General features: G+C 43.5%; 1 protein-coding gene across 50 annotated transcripts in view; it reads left to right on the forward strand.

The window, feature by feature from the left end:
* Nucleotides 1-17,497, forward strand: part of RIMS2 (regulating synaptic membrane exocytosis 2) — an 816,797-nt gene that overhangs the window by 773,040 nt on the left and 26,260 nt on the right. Inside the window, exon 1 of one of the 50 annotated variants that reach the window (XM_068237819.1) lies at nt 746-1,087. The exons of the other annotated variants lie outside the window; for them this stretch is intronic. Within the exon in view, the coding sequence (XP_068093920.1) occupies nt 955-1,087 (133 nt within the window). The 5' untranslated portion in view covers nt 746-954. Of the gene's footprint in view, nt 1-745; nt 1,088-17,497 lie in introns of those variants that run through there. 50 annotated transcript variants of the gene reach the window in all.

Here is a 17,497-nt window from a genome sequence, read left to right on the forward strand (position 1 = left end):
TAGTATAGGTAGCCATATGACCCTTTCTACCGCCAGCCCCCAGTTTAGATAGTCTGATGACCCTCCTTTCCCTCCAGTATAGGTATCCTGATGACCGCTCCCTATCTCTCTAGTATAAAAAGCCAGATGACCCTCCTACCCTTCCGTATAGATATCCTGATGACTCTCCTTCCTCCAGCATAGGTAGAATCACCAGCAATCAAGAAAATACTCAAAATAATTTTGATAGTAGTTATTCAACAACTTTTTGGTACTTTTTCAATTCCAAAATGCTGAAAAGTTATTTTACAAGGTGAAAAATTATCTCCTAGGAGAAAAGAGGTGAAAAGGTGAATTGCATATGGGCCCCAGTGTCCTCTCTCTTCTCCTTTGTCTCCCTCCCTCCTATATACCAGCATCACCTCTTTTTCTTCCTCATACTGCCAGTGTTGTTTCTCTCTCTGTTTCCTCTCTGTCTGGCAGTAGCAGGGCTCCTGGTGGTGGCTGGCTAGGACTTCGCATCTCTTTGCCAGGCTGGCCTGGCACAGAGGGACTTGTTGCCAGTGGAGCCAGGCAGGGAGCAGCAGCAGCAGCAGCAGCAGCAGCAGCAGCAGGAGGACAGGGGCTCGAAGTGTTGTTCCACTGCTGCGCGCTGATTGGTGGGGTGGGCGGAGATCAGAGGAGAGCTGCGCGCTGATTGGTGGGGTGGGCGGAGATCAGCGGAGCTGAGCGCTGGGAGGCAGACGGCATTGGCTGGATGGGAAGCACGCTTCTCCTCCAGCAGCTGTGCAGACAGACACACTGGCACGCCGCGATCCCGGGCAGCGCATCATCACCTGTGCCCGGCGGAGCGGAGACGTGCATGCCCGGCACACAGCGGATACTGGCACCTGGCTGTCCGCCGCTCTTCCCACCTGCTAAGCGCCACCACCATCCGCCAAGACGCCTCGGATCCTGTACAGGGGCTCGTCCAAGATGGGCAGAGAGCAGCGGCAGCGGGCACTCCGCATCCAGCGCTCCCAGAGCCGCAGCAGCCTGTCCGCCTCCTTCGAGGCTCTGGCCGGCTACATCCCCTGCATGAACTCCTCGCTGGAAGAGGAGGAGGAAGGTGAGGACCGCCTATACTGTCTATACTGCTGGGATCATATATAGATCACCCATTATACTGATGCACCCCATCTCTGCAACACCCCATATCACAGGAATCTATAGATCACCCATTATACTTCTGGGATCAGAGCTGACAGTATTACAGGTGGCTATAGATCACCCATTTTACCGGCTGCTTGCTATAGGTCACCCATTATACTTCTGGGACCAGAGCTGACAATATCACAGGAATCTATAGGTCACCCATTATATTTCTGGGATCAGAGCTGACAATATCACAGGTGGCTATAGATCACCAATTATACTGATGGTATCAGAGGTGACCATATCACAGAAGGCTATAGATCACCCATTACACTGGCTGCTTGCTATAGATCACCCATTATACTGGTGCACCGCATCTCTGCAACACCCATCTATAGATCACCCATTATACTTCTGGGACCAGAGCTGACCATATCACAAGCGGCGTATAGATCACCCATTATACTGCTGGGATCAGGGCAAACCATATCACAAGCGGCGTATAGATCACCCATTATACTGCTGGTATCAGAGGTGACAATATCACAGGCGGCTATAGATCACCCATTATACTGCTGGGATCAGGGCAAACCATATCACAAGCGGCGTATAGATCACCCATTATACTGCTGGGATCAGGGCAAACCATATCAGATCAGAGCTGAGCATATCACAGGAGTCTATAGATCACCCTGCTAGCTACAGGTTATAGATCACCCTGCTAGCTACAGGTTATAGATCACCCATTATACTGGCTGCTAGCTACAGGTTACAGATCACCCATTATCCTGGCTGCTAGCTACAGGTTATAGATCACCCATTATACTGGCTGCTAGCTACAGGTTATAGATCACCCATTATACTGGCTGCTAGCTACAGGTTATAGATCACCCATTATCCTGGCTGCTAGCTACAGGTTATAGATCACCCATTATACTGGCTGCTAGCTACAGGTTATAGATCACCCATTATACTGGCTGCTAGCTACAGGTTATAGATCACCCATTATACTGGCTGCTAGCTACAGGTTATAGATCGTCCATTATACTTCTGGGATCAGAGCTGACAATATTACAGGTGGCTATAGATCACCCATTACACTGGTACAGATTTATAGATCTCCTATTATACTAGTTCACCCCCATCTCTGCAACACCCATATCACAGGAGGCTATAGATCACCTATTATATTTCTGTGATCAGAGCTGAGCATAACACAGGAGTCTATAGATCACCCTGCTAGCTACAGGTTATAGATCACCCTGCTAGCTACAGGTTATAGATCACCCGTTATACTGGCTGCTAGCTACAGGTTATAGATTGTCCATTATACTTCTGGGATCAGAGCTGACAATATCACAGGTGGCTATAGATCACCCTGCTAGCTACAGGTTATAGATCACCCATTATACTGGCTGCTAGCTACAGGTTATAGATCACCCATTATACTGGCTGCTAGCTACAGGTTATAGATCGTCCATTATACTTCTGGGATCAGAGCTGACAATATTACAGGTAGCTATAGATCACCCATTACACTGGTACAGATTTATAGATCTCCTATTATACTAGTTCACCCCCATCTCTGCAACACCCATATCACAGGAGGCTATAGATCACCTATTATATTTCTGTGATCAGAGCTGAGCATATCACAGGAGTCTATAGATCACCCTGCTAGCTACAGGTTATAGATCACCCTGCTAGCTACAGGTTATAGATCACCCATTATACTGGCTTTTAGCTACAGGTTATAGATCGTCCATTATACTGATGCGCCCCATGCAATACCCATATCGCAGGAATCTTTAAATCACCCATTATACTGCTGGGATCAGAGCTGACCTTATCAGGGCCGGCGCTACCATAGAGGCAAAGGGGGCGATTGCCCCAGGGCCCCAGAGCTTGTAGGGGCCCCCAGTGGCTACAAGAGGAAAACAAATTTCAAATCGACTTTATAGTTGAGAAAATCGATTTTAAAGTTTCAAAGGAAAAAAAATACACATTTAAAAATCTGCCGACTTTAATGGTTAATAGCAAATCCACCTTAAATGCTAGAAACTCTAAATTTGCAGGATATGTTAAGGAGATCATTGGGAATAAGAGGAAAAAATTTTTTTTCAAAAAGACCTTATAGTTTTTGAGAAAAACGATTTTAAAGTTTCGAAGGAAAAAAGTATACTTTTAAATGCGGTAAATGTCACTTCTAGTTGCAAACCCAACGGTAGTGTAATTTTACATGTATCAAACGAAAGCGCAATAAATTTCCTGACGGGGTTTCCAGGGGGTCTATGCGCAGCCGCAGCGCTTTGGCCAGGGATCGCTATACAGCCGCAATATGGCTGTATGAAGATCCCTGGCATTTTTTCCTATTTTCCCAAAATTTTTTTATGTTTAGAGTGCGGGAATTTATAAAAAAAAAGAAAATTATGTGGGGTCCCCCCCTCCTGAAACTTTTTAACCCCTTGTCCTCCATGCAGGCTGGGATAGCCAGAATGTGGAGCTCCGACCGATTGGGGCTTCACACCCTGACTATACCAGCTGCAAAAAAGGTCCCTTAATGCTGATTTTTGTTCCAGGGTATCTGTTAGGGGGGGGGGGGGGGGGGGGCAGGTTTATTTTGCCCTGGGGCCCCATTGTTGCTTAAACCGGCCCTGGAACTTATCACAGGTTATGTAGATCACCCATTGTAGTGATGCACTCCATGCAATACCCATATTACAGGAGTCTATAGATCACATATTATACTGCTGATATCGGAGCTGATCATATCACGTTAATCCTATAGCTCACCCATTATACTGCTGGGATCAGAGCTGACCTTATCAGGAATCTATAGATCACCCATTATACTGCTGGGTTCAGAGGTGACCTTATCAGGAATCTATAGATCACCCATTATACTGCTGGGTTCAAAGGTGACCTTATCAGGAATCTATAGATCACCCATTATACTGCTGGGTTCAGAGGTGACCTTATCAGGAATCTATAGATCACCCATTATACTGCTGGGATCAGAGGTGACCATATCAGGAATCTATAGATCACCCATTATACTGCTGGGTTCAGAGGTGACCTTATCAGGAATCTATGATCACCCATTATACTGCTGGGTTCAGAGGTGACCTTATCAGGAATCTATAGATCACCCATTATACTGCTGGGATCAGAGGTGACCATATCAGGAATCTATAGATCACCCATTATACTGCTGGGTTCAGAGGTGACCTTATCAGGAATCTATAGATCACCCATTATACTGCTGGGATCAGAGGTGACCTTATCAGGAATCTATAGATCACCCATTATACTGCTGGGTTCAGAGGTGACCTTATCAGGAATCTATAGATCACCCATTATACTGCTGGGATCAGAGGTGACCATATCAGGAACCCCCATCTCTGAAGCACCCTCTTGTAAATGATAAAAACTACCCATCATTTGATAGAGACTTGACAGGTCACAACTTGATTTAACATGCCTAAAAAGTTGGGATTATTATGGGGGCTTCTAGAGACAAACCTTTCGCTGGCCACACACATTTCAATTTGTGGTGGTTCGACGTGTGAATTAACGGAAGGGTCAAATTGAGCTGCCAAGCTGAGAACAATCGATTTGATTTGCGATCATTTTACATCAAATTCAAGTATTTCATCAAACATGAGAGGCAGAAATTTTAGATACAATCAAATAATAATAATAAAAAAAAAAAATTAAAATCAGTTAAAAAAAAATGCTGTGATTGTAGTTTAGGTTTATATTTAAATTCTATATATGTGAAGCTATAAGGGCCCTTTTCCACTAGCAATCGCAATCACAAATCACAAACGCCAGTGATTGCGATTGCGATTTTTCATTAATTCTGTTATGCGATTGCGATTTGCGATTTTCATTTGCATTGCATTATCATTGTAAAAATCGCTCCAGCAAGCGATTGCGATTAGCGATTTCCAAATCGAATCACTGTAGTGGAAAATACTTCTCATGCTTTCTATGATAAAGTAACAACCCTAGCAATTTAAAAATCACTAGCGATTTGCGATTTTGCGATTCAGCAATCACAATCGCTCTAGTGGAAAAGGGCCCTTAGTGATGTGAGGCTGGTCCTGGAAGTAATGGATGGGTGGTTGGTGGGTGATGTGTGGGACGCAGGTGGTTATTCCACAAAGTTTCTAGCTTGATTGTGATTTTCATACTTTTACGCTGATGGTTTAGTGTTGTCGCTACGGGGATTATTCTCTCTTGAACTATGCTTAATTAAGCTTATAGTGTATTTTATTGTCAAGGTTGTTTGATGATTTTTCACACCTATTCGAGAGCTCTTACGATTTGCAAACATGCGTTCGCACGTGTAATATATTTCAGTGCAATCGCATTCTATTTTCATTCATTTGCAAATGTGCGCGATGTTTCTGCAATTTAAATGTGGACAGCAGTTCTGCTTTTCTTGTGTGTGCAACTTGTGTTTCACTGCAAGTCAATAGATGGGCAGAAAAGTCACGTTTTTTCTCAGGAACTGAAGTGAGAGTGATATGGTGGCTGCCATATGTATCTCCTTTTAAACAATACCAGTTGCCCGGCTGTCCTGCTGATCTACAGTATGTGGCTGGATAGTGTAATAGTTAAGGGCTCTGCCTCTGACACAGGAGACCTGGGTTCAAATCTCTGCTCTGCCTGTTCAGTAAGCCAGCACCTATTCAGTAGGAGACCTTGGGCAAGTTTCCCTAACACTGCTACTGCCTATAGAGTGCGTCCTAGTGACTGCAGCTCTGGCGCTTTGAGTCCATCAGGAGAAAAGCGCAATATAACTGTTCTGTGCCTTGTCTTGTACAATAGTGTCTGAATAACACCAGAAACAAGCATGCAGCTAATCTTATCAGATCTGACAATAATGTCAGAAACGCCTGATCTGCTGCATGCTTGTTCAGGGGCTATGGCTAAAAGTATTAGAGGCAGAAGATCAGTAGGATAGCCAGGCAACTGGTATTGATTAAAAGTAAATAAATATGGCACTGGCATCCTCCACATCTCTCACTTTAGTTGCCCTTTAAGTCAAGGTGTTGTTGTGGTGTCATGTACATGGATTTGTTGCTAGCCATTGAACAGAGGGGGAAGAGCTCTCATTACTGGAGAATCATTTGGCAGTGACATGTTGTATAAAGCATCATACTCTGCTATAGAGCTCCACTATAGGCACTAGAGCCCATGAAGGTTCTGTCACTTGTGATAAGCTGTCATTATCGGATGCAGTGACTAATCTGTACAGCAACAGATTCCTCTCTGTTGTCACTAGCCAGGTTACAATGAATGACCTGCATTGCATCCCAGAAGACACAGACAGGACAATGGCTCTATAGGGTACTACATCCATTAGTAGGATTGAATTGTTCTCTATTACATAGAACATTCACAAATCATCTCCACTCAATCAATATTGGTCGTTCTCAATAATTGTGCACATGTTTTATGTTAAGCAGACCTGAAATCAGAACTTTCTCTCTGCCCTAAAAGATACACAACAGCATAATCACTTTTAAAGAAAAAGATTCCTTTGTTACAGCTGATACAAATCCTGCGATAAATCTGCAGTTTCTACGTCCTGCTTTCCTGAAAGCAGATATAGGGTTAACATCCTGTGTTTACAAATTAGCTTATCTGCTGTGGCAGTCCGGTGACACAGGAACAAATCAAATTACAACTTGTGATTAGACACAAATGAGAGGGAATTATGCTGGGTGCACACGGTACGATTTTCCGCTCGATACATGGATCCGATAGATAATATCTGGCATGTCCGATATTCCTTCTGATCGATTCTGCACTCCATTTCTCATAGAAGTGAATGGAAATAGATACGAGAATCAAGCGGAAAAAACGATTGGGTGGGAAAATCGAGCGGAAAAACGTGACTTGTGTACCCAGCATTAGACAGGCTACACCATGCATGGGCAAACTTGGCCCTCCAGCTGTTAAGGAACTACAAGTCCCACAATGCATTTGCCTTTGACTGTGGCTGTAAGACTCCTGCACTGCATTGTGGGACTTGTAGTTCCTTAACAGCTGGAGGGCCAAGTTTGCCCATGCATGGGCTATACTCTCTAAATACATACAGGGTGTATTTCTCTGTTTTCCTTCTGTCCTGTGCAAGAGTTCAGATCCACTTTAAAGGGCAATTGCAACATCTATTAAACCTGATTTCCCTGGTTGTATCAGATTTTGCAGCTAAGAATGCTAAAAGTGAACCCAGAGGTCAGAGTGATATGGAGGCTGCCATATTTATTTTCTTTTAAGCAATACCAGTTGCTTGGCAGCCCTGCTGACCCTCTGCCTCTGATACTTTTAGCCATAGACCCTGAACAAGTATGCAGCAGATCAGGTGTTTCTGACATTGTCAGATCTGACAAGATTAGCTGCATGCTTGTTTCTGGTGTTATTCAGACACTACTGCAGCCAAATAGATCGGCAGGGCTGCCAGGCAACTGGTATTGCTTAAAAGGAGATAAATATGGCAGCCTCCGTTTCACTCTCACTTCGGGCTCACTTTAAAACGAAAGAAAGGGATGGCCAATTGGCAAGGGGGGGGGGGGGGGGGGGGTAATTGTGAACGGATGCCAATTTTCTTCTCATTTTATGCAAATTGGGCACAGCAGTTACTGTATTTGATTGGTCCAACTACAATCTGCACACAATTTGCATTCATTTGAAATTATTAGCATTTAATTGACCATGTGTAATTCAAAATGCTGTGTAATTTTTGGAGTGAGCTTGTGTTTCTTTTTAATGACATTGATAGTGTTGTCTTCCAAGGGAAGCCCTGCGATTCGGTTGTTTTCAAAGCTTACTGTATCTTATATCTTTGGTATTTTTGGGGTGTATAAAAATGTTGACCTGGTTGAATTTTTGGTTAATAGACATTGTTGGGTTTATATTAATTGGGGTGTTCAGTGTCATGGAAAAGGTTTTAGACTAATTGCCTCACCCCTCCAAAATTTACCTTAGGGCTCTTTCACATTAGGCAACGCGTGCACGACCCGATATCGTGCAGGCGTTATGTGACAGGAAGTTATAGTGCAACGCTGATTAGCAGCGGTAGTTCTCATTCGCCCGACGGGAAACCGCCGGCACCGGACGATTAAAAGCTTCCGGGTGCGTCAAAACTCAGCGTTAAGATATGAAAGGCAAAACGAAAGTCTATGTACTTTTACCTTGGAAAACGCAAACTATTGACTTTGCGTCAAAATGCCAGAAGTCCACTTTGATGTGAAAGAGCCCTTAGACTGTGATACAGAGTGGACTGTGAGCTCCTCTGAGGGACAGGTTAGTGACTTGGCCATGGACTTTGTAAATTCCTGTGAAAGATACCAGCACGATATAAATACACAATTATAATAACCCATCAGACCCAGGCAGAAGCTGAGCAGACACTAGTTATACCCTATCAGCTAGTAGGGTTTCGTTAGAGCAGCTATTTGTCATTTAGTAGCTGATTAACCAGCAATTGACATTTGTGTTGCAGTCAATTTGGGTGCCAGGTGGGATAGTGTTAGCTGGTAGGAGGGGGTTAATGTGCCCATACATCAGACGATGTATGGGAAGATCGACCAAGAGACAGATCTTTCTCTAAAAGAACCTAATCGAAGAGAGATCTGTTGCATCATCAATCGGCATGCTCCTGGTGGCACCAATTTTTAACCGTTCCGATTTATAATAATCGGATGATCGATCAGCTGCCAAGTTCCCAGATGTATGGCTTCCTTTTGGCTGTTGGAGGGAGGGTTAGCGAGATAATAAGGCATCGGGTAAGTACAGTAAAATATTGGTAGTGTTACATTACTGATATTTGAGCTTTTGCCGTCACCTGGTGCCCAATAGAGCTGGCGGCAAGGCAATACGTACTCGCCATTCTATTTTTAGACTGGATGAAAATGTTGTTATTATTGCTGCTGCGTTTGCTGCTGGAGGTAATTGTGGATGATACGCTGCATAGAATATGAAGCACAGGACAGTTTTAGAAACACAGTTGCTATGCTGCACAATGATACAGTTTCGATACATTTGTTATTGGACTTTTACGCATGCCACACAAAAAATCAAAAGAGAGCATTTCTTTTATGATATGTCCTGTCACAGGTTATTTGATAGTTGCATTAGGTAGAACTTCTCAGGCAAACTACTACCGTGTTTTCAGACTATAAGACACACCTAGGTTTACAGGTCAAAAATCAGGGGAAAAATATATACTAAACCTGGTGTATCCATGGTGAAGGGGTATCTTGTAGATTATGCACCCTTTATACCTCATGTCCCCTTGTACCTCTTTTGTCTCCGTGTCCTCCTCTATGCCCCTTTGTGTCCCCTGTGTCCTCCGTTTGTCCCCCTATGTCCTCCTCTGCATGGGCACAGTACAGAGAGTCCCCGACATTGCGGCAGGTTGGAGGTTTGTATTGGCAGCGTTCACAAGTCAGGAGCTCCCTGCATTTGGACTATAAGACGCAGTGACCTTTTTTCCCCACTTTTGGTGGAAAAGGGGAGTCTTAAAGTTCAAAAAAAAGTACTCTGGTTCTTGCAGTTTCTTGTTGAAGACTGTTTCTTCTCTTGCTTACAGTCTGTTTTAAACAGCATTTCTGACTGGTAAACATTTGAACAAATTTGTGTACGAGGTTTTGCACACCGCCTGGGTCAACAAAATCAGCTGCTTTTTTTCCATGCAGAATCCACCCACTCTGTCAACTTTACACAATGACTTACCCTCACACCAACTTACCCCCACACATGCTGCTCTGGTACAAACCATTAACCTTACTGTCACTCCAACCTTTCACTGTCACTAACCTTAGCCTCACCCTAACCTTATCGTGCCCACTAATGGGCAAAAATATGCTAACCAATTTGATTGGATAGATGGGATCAAGCCGAAAAAAAGGGAATGGTTCCTTTAACTTAATCAAATTGGTTAGTGGGTTTTTGGCCGTTAGTGGGCACCTCGGATTGATCACAACGATGATCATAAATGATCAGTCGTTTATGGGATTGTATTGTTAACCACTTAAAGTGGACCCAAACCAAACCATTTTTTTAATTCAAAATATTTAGTTGCACCACTCTGACGACTAAAACTAAACACTTCTTCAAGCCTACGAGCATTTCAGTGCATGCTTTTCAGCCTTCTCTTTGCATAACTAGTGTTATACAGGTGGCAACCATTAGCAATTCCTCCATTGCCAGACACTACCTACTCCAGCATTTTGCCGGATTCTGTCCCGGCAATTTGAAAGGAAGGGAGGAGTTTCGCCAATAAATGTAAAATATTTTATATTTGTCATCATGCAGCTGAAAAAAGGCTGCTATTTATTGTTATAATTTAGAAAATACTTTTTATTTCTGAAATCTCGTATTTTTAATTTGGGTCCACTTTAAGAACCACAAGCCTACACCCCCTTAGTGACCAGGCGATTTTTTTTTTTTTTTTTTTTTTTTACAATTCAGTGTTCTGCAGCTTTAACAGTTTGCTGCAGAGCCATACAACTTAGAACACAATTGAATCTGGCACCCCCTCCCCCCTTTTTTTTCTACCAAAAGAGCTTTCTGTTGATGGCATCTGATTGCTGCTGTGGTTTTTATTTAATTTTTTATTCTTTTATCATTAAATTGCTAATAAAATTGTGTATTATCCTTCAATTATTCCCTCCACCTTCCCCCTGGAGAGAATCCTCATAATCTCCTCTCATAGGCAACAGTAGTGCAGAGCTGTCCCCCATACAGCGCTGCACTAGATCGCAGTGCTGTACAAGTAAATAACAGCATTTTTTTTTAGCTAACAGCATGCCAGCCGCAATCACAGGCTGGCACGCTGATCACGAAGCTCCGCTCCATGTCTGCAGGATTCCCGCCCACCGCTCTTGACACCTTTCGGTGTTAGGTGGTCATGGGGGAGCCACTCTGCAGCCGCCAATCGGCATTAGGCGGTCGCAGAGTGGTTAATGGCCACCTTAACTCTCACTGGAACCCTTCGCTCTATAGTGACTATCACACAATACACTGTCACCATATGCATGTGTAATCACTGTTACCCCATGCTGTGTCACTAGACCCATTTATAGTGGCTATCACCCAATACAGTGTAATTATATCAATTTGAAATCACTTTCACCTACAAAGTGTCACTGTGCTTATTTATAGGTATTGTCACAAATTGCAGTGTCATTATACACAACTCTCAGTTATGGCTGTGCCATTTTGCCCAGGTGTGACTGTTGTCAACCCATACAATACCATTGCACCATTCCATAGTTACTGTCATGCCAATGCAGCGTTACTGTATCTGTGTGCAGTCCCTGTGTAGCCATTACTGTTTCCGAGTAGTCACATATTCCTTATGCCTGTCACAGCATCCTGCACGCCCCACACACTACATTCTGTGATGGAGAAACTGTAATAAGCTGATCTTGGGGTAGAATCACGTTCATTATTTATGGGTGTGACAGCAAAGCGTCTAATAACGTGTGACCGCTCTGAGCGTGCAGCCATATTGTGCACAGTCTTCCCTGCTTCCTCAGTGACTGGAATATGCCACTGACTGCTTTTCACACCGGCGTCTTAAAGAGGAACTGTAGTGAAAATAACATCATGCATCTAATTGCTTATTGTTTACAATATTCATTTATAGATTATTTAGTCAGTGTTTGCCCATTGTATAATCTCTCCTCTCCCTGATTTACATTCTGAAATGTATATGCACAGAGGGAGATACTGTTTGCTTGGCAGTTGGAAAAAAAACCCTTATTTCCCACAATGCTACAGTTTTCACAGACAGCAAACTGTCATGACCTCACTCTGTGGGAGGGGTTTCACCACCATATCGGCCATACAGACCCCCCTGATCTATTTAAGAAAAGGTAAAGCTTTCTCATTGGAAAGGGGGTATCAGCTACTGATTGGAATGACGTTCAGTCCTTGGTTACGCTTCCTCTATAGCTGACAGAGCTCCTCCATCTGCTTTTCGGGTTGCATAGTTAGCTAATGTTTAATGAGGTGTATGTGTGACACAGAATAACAGCCGTAAGACAACAGGAGCTTCCTGTCAGCTGATACTGCTTGATCTAAGTGTGGCCACGAGGCAGACGAACAGTTTATTCTAGCCTGTACAGTTCCTTTTATCACTAAGGGCTCGTTCAGACTAAACACACTGTCGTGTGCATTTTGGCGGCGTGCATAGTGTGCGACACGCAAGAACGGTAGAAGGATATAGACAGCCCTTCTACCGTTCCCATCATATGCGCTACGCAGCAGTGCGATACGCTATCGCGCTGCTGCATGCATTTTCGGGAATCACTGCGCAGCACCCATTCACTGTAGTGAACGGGATCTGCAGCGCACAGTAGCGCATATGGCGTGCGATCGTACGCGCTACCAATAGAATGGAGAATACTCTTCAAGATTGGACTGCCGACATTCAAATCCCTGCACAATTTGGCCCCTGGATGGATGAGACTTGCTGAAGCTGCACCACACCTCACAACCTCAGATCAGCAAGTTCTATAAACTTGGTCACTCCCAGAGTGCACCTCAAAAAATCTGGAGACAGAGCCTTCTGTCATGCTGCCCCTACTCTTTGGAACTCCCTGCCACACCCAATAAAGACAGCGCCATCCCTGGAGTTATTCAAATCCAGACTGAAAAGTCACCTGTTTAGCCTGGCATTTCCAGACTTATAAAATTCTTCCTCTGTACCACGATCGTCTGAGCCATGCTTATGCACTTTGAGTCCTATGGGAGAAAAGCGCTCTACAAAAGTTGTTGTCCCGATCGCACAGCCATCTGCGCTGAATGATGTGAACGAGGCCTTAAAAGATATCTCGAAAAATTGTAAAATGTGAAATATATACGTATAAACAGTACATTTTAAAATACACTAGAACTTTTTTCCTTTGTTGCTGTCACTTTCAGTAGGTAGTGAAGATCTGACAGGTTTTGTATTGCAAGCTGTTAACTCTTCCCAGCTCCACCAGCACTACTACCACCATATGAAAACTGCAGTGACCATGTAGCAGGATGAGTGCAGCTCACTTGTATTTGTTGTATCAATGAACCTCTACAGTCTGTCAGCCTTTAGCAGGAAGATGCAGCTTAAAGGGAACCCGAGGTGAGAGGGATATGGAGGCTGACATGTTTGTTTCCATTTAAATAATGCACATTGCCTGGCTCTCCTGCTGATCTTCTGCCTCTAATACTTTAAAGAGCAACTCCAGTGAAAATAATGTAATAAAAAAAGTGCTTCATTTTTACAATAATTATGTATAAATGATTTAGTCAGTGTTTGCTCATTGTAAAATCTTTCCTCTCCCAGATTCACATTCTGACATTTATTACATGGTGACATTGTTACTGTGGGCAGGTTATGTAGCTGCTCCTAGCTGTTTTGGCTGTTAGAGACAGCTGTAAACAGCTAATTCCTGTCTGTGAACATTGTTACATTGTGGCAGTTTGCCAGAAGTACCGCGGTATTCAGAGCCTCTTGTAGGAGGGGTTTCAGCACAAAACTAGTCACACAGCGCCCCCTGATGGTCTGTTTGTGAAAATCATTCTATTTCTCATGTAAAAGGGGGTATCAGCTACTGATTGGGATAAAGTTCAATTCTTGGTTGGAGTTTCTCTTTAAAGGGAACCCTGAGCAAGACCCAAAATTGACAATATGAACTTACCAGGGGCTTCCTCCAGTCCCTCGTATTCCATGAGGTCCCTCAGCGTCCTCTGGGCTCCCTCTGTACTGCCACTGTCTATTCCGTTAGCCCAGTGACTTTGCAAGGAGTTGTGCGCAACTGCGCATGCGCTGGCCCTCAGCACACCCGTCCTGCTCGCAAGCCCTTCGCTGTGAGCGTTCTGCGCTTGCGTTGTTCTTAAGCCACGGCTGCCCACGACTCCTCGCAAAGATGCCAGGCTAACAGAGCTGACAGTAAAAGAATATATGTAGCCCAGAGGACGCCAAGGAACCTCATGGACTACGGCTGGAGGAAGCCCCAGGCAAGTTCTTTTTGTCAATTTTGGGTTCGGCTCAGGGTCCATTTAAGCCATACACCCTGAATGAGCATGCAGATCACATGTCTATGAAAAATCTGACAAGATTAGCTGCATGCTTGTGTCAAGTGTGTGATTTAGACCCTACTGACCAGAAAGATCAGTAGCACTGCCGGGCAACTGGTATTGTTTAAAAGGACATAAATATGACAGCTCCCAAAGCTCTCACACCTTCTATTCCTTCTTAGCAGACAGGACAGTTAGAAGTGACATCACTGTGTTACCCAGGTGACCCAAGGGATGTGGTTTGGACTTCCTCCATAAGGGAAGTAGTGAGCAGCCTGCAGGGTGTCACAGACCTACAAGACACATTAATAAAACGAACTGGAATTTAAAAAATATGGATTGCAATTTTCCATACCCAATGGATTCTCTTTAAAAAAAAAAGTGAATTCCATCTGGTGTTAGGAACTGATCTGAGCTATGCAAAATTGTTTTGTTGTTATGGCTGGCGGATCCCTCCCACAGGGGACATCTCTCTATTTTTTACTTTCTATTCCTTACTGCTATTCCTGTCCCTTTTCTCTCTTTCTTGTCTTTTTTTTTCTCCTTTTCCTTCCTATGCTTCAGTCTATCTATATATCTAGTCTTTTGCCCTTTCTTGGGTATGCTGTTCTAAACATAATTACTGGAACATCTTAAAATATGGAGTTGTATTTTGGAGGATTTAGAATGTGTATGCTCAATTCCTCCAGACCGCTCGCATAGTTTTTGATTCCAGTTCATGTTGCCGAGTAATGACTGGTTCCATATGATATTGCTCTGACTTCTTTAGTTTGGGGGTCCTGGGAGCTGATTTACCTTATATATTCGCGTATAAGCCAAATTTTTCAGCACAAAAAAGTACTGAAAAGTTACCCCCTCGGCTTATATGCGAGTCAGTGGAGCAGAACGGATGGTGGAACAGGTTTTGTTACTGGCAGAGGAGTGTAAGGATTGTGCACTAGTGATCCTGCTCTTGCCAGCTGACTGCCTGCTGTGTGTGCCCCCATCCCCTGCAACAGGGCTGTGGAGTCGGAGTCGTGGAGTCGGGCAATTTTGGGTGCCTGGAGTCGGAGTCGGGAAAAAATGCACCGACTCCGACTCCTAATGAATTTGTAACTGTAATTAAAATAGAAAATATGATAAAATGTTCTATTTCTCAGATAATAGTCATTAAAAATAATGTATATATACAGTAATAGCTGTGCTCAGTCCACAAAAATGAAATAAACCAATCAAAATTAGTTACTTGTGCTGCTTTAATAAAGCAGTCCCCGTATTTTGAAGGTCAGATATACATATCTGATTGTGACTGTATATATGATGTGTACACAGAATCTCTTATATATACTAAATAACGTCTATGCTGTAAGAATAAAGCTTGATGTGTAGCCATGTCACTAATAGAGATGGTCAATGAGATGGAAATAATTCTGCACTGATGCTGATTTATGCAAATGTATGCACTCCCTTTGCTGATGAAATCAAATAATTTGATATGTTGTTAAAATTTGGTTTGGTGATTACAAATTAAAGGGTACCTGAGACGGATGAAAAGTGTTTTATACATACCTGGGGCTTCCTCCAGCCCCCTTCAGGCTAATCAGTCCCTCGCTGTCCACCTCCACCACCCGGATCTTCTGCTATGAATCCTGGTAATTCAGCCAGTCAGCTCTGTCCGGCCGCATGCCGCTCCCACAGCCAGGAACATTGTGCACCTGCGCAATAGTGCTGCACAGGTGTAGTATGCTCCTGGCGGCGGAGTGTGTGCATGCGCACTACACCCGACTCTACACCCGACTGGCTCAAGTACCTGGACTCATAGCAGAAGATCCAGGTGGTGGAGGAGGACAACGAGGGACTGATTATCCTGAAGGCGGCTGGAGGAAGCCCCAGGTATGTATAAAACTTTAATTTCATCTGTCTCAGGTTTACTTTGTTACACAGTAGTACTATACTCTACATATGCACTCCCTACAGAGCTGCAGGGAATCCACTGAGAATGCTGTGCACATTGAACACAGAGGTGTTGTCTGTCACCCATAAACCTTGTTCAGATTGTGCATGAAGAATGTGTAATAGAGGAAGAATCTCCTCATTCCCCTGCAGAGTACCTGCACATCATTCTTACATGTACCCACACTTACATTGCCTAGGGCCTGATAGATGTTCTATGTTCCGGTTTGTACCTTTTACAAGTACTCTTACCAAGGACTAGTTTTAGTCTAAAGGGAATAAATATAGTAGTCTACATATCCTTCTCACTTCAGTTGTCCTGTAAAATTCCTAAACATTGGCAGTTAAGAGACGAATTTCATGTTACATACTTTCAATCAACAAAATTGTAATATGCAAATTAGAGGAGTCTGAGTCGGTGGAATCCTAAACTGAGGAGTCGGAGTCGGTGGATTTTTGGACCGACTCCACAGCCCTGCCCTGCAACATGGTGTGCATAGCAGAGTGCACTGCTCAAGACTACCTGTGTACCCTGGTTTGTGGAGTGGAGTGTGCAAGCAACGTGTCAGCGGTGCAATGATTGGGGATTCTTACCTGTGGGGAAATTGCTGTGTCTCATATTTATGACACCATCTAGTGGCATCTTAAAGTGAACCTCCAGACTAAAAATCTACTCCGCAGCACTGAAAAGGTTTGAGGTTTCTTTCACAGCATCAGAATGTTGTTTTTCTTACCCAAGCCTCATTTTTAGCTGCACAGAATAAAACTGCCCGGGCATTTTTCCCCTGATGCTGTGCAATGCATGATGGGATTTCTGATGTTGCTGTACTCAATCTGCTGTTTTGGTGTAATTTTTTTTTTATTATTATTATTATTTTGAATTCGAGATTTGAAGCCTAGCACACGCAGCTGGAAGGGGTGATCAGGACACAGGACAGTTGGAACTGTGCCTCATCCTCCATGTCGCCTCCTTTCAACCAAAAAAATGGCTGCCCCCATGACAAAGATGGCAGCCCCCATGAATCACAAACATTTGCCTGTTCTTTTAAAACAGGGTGGGTAAGAGATTATATTACCTATCTATTTTAATTTACATAACTAATGTAACTTAATGACAGTATGTTTGTTTAGGCTGAAGTTCCTCTTTTAAGACACAGCTGGATCATCCGTGGGGCACATCTTTTTTTTTTTTTTTTACGTAATTTTTTAGTGAAGGTTTTCAAGAATATATACAGTAAGTACTATGAAGATTGGCAGAACAAATCTTAGGTGTATTATATGATAGTACAAAATCACGTGTACATATATTCACCTCTGCAACTTGACATATGTATAATCAAAACTGAGTTATTACATCAATTGTATGGTGTGT

This window comes from Hyperolius riggenbachi, chromosome 5, assembly GCF_040937935.1.
Source record: "Hyperolius riggenbachi isolate aHypRig1 chromosome 5, aHypRig1.pri, whole genome shotgun sequence".
Classification (NCBI taxonomy): domain Eukaryota; kingdom Metazoa; phylum Chordata; class Amphibia; order Anura; family Hyperoliidae; genus Hyperolius; species Hyperolius riggenbachi.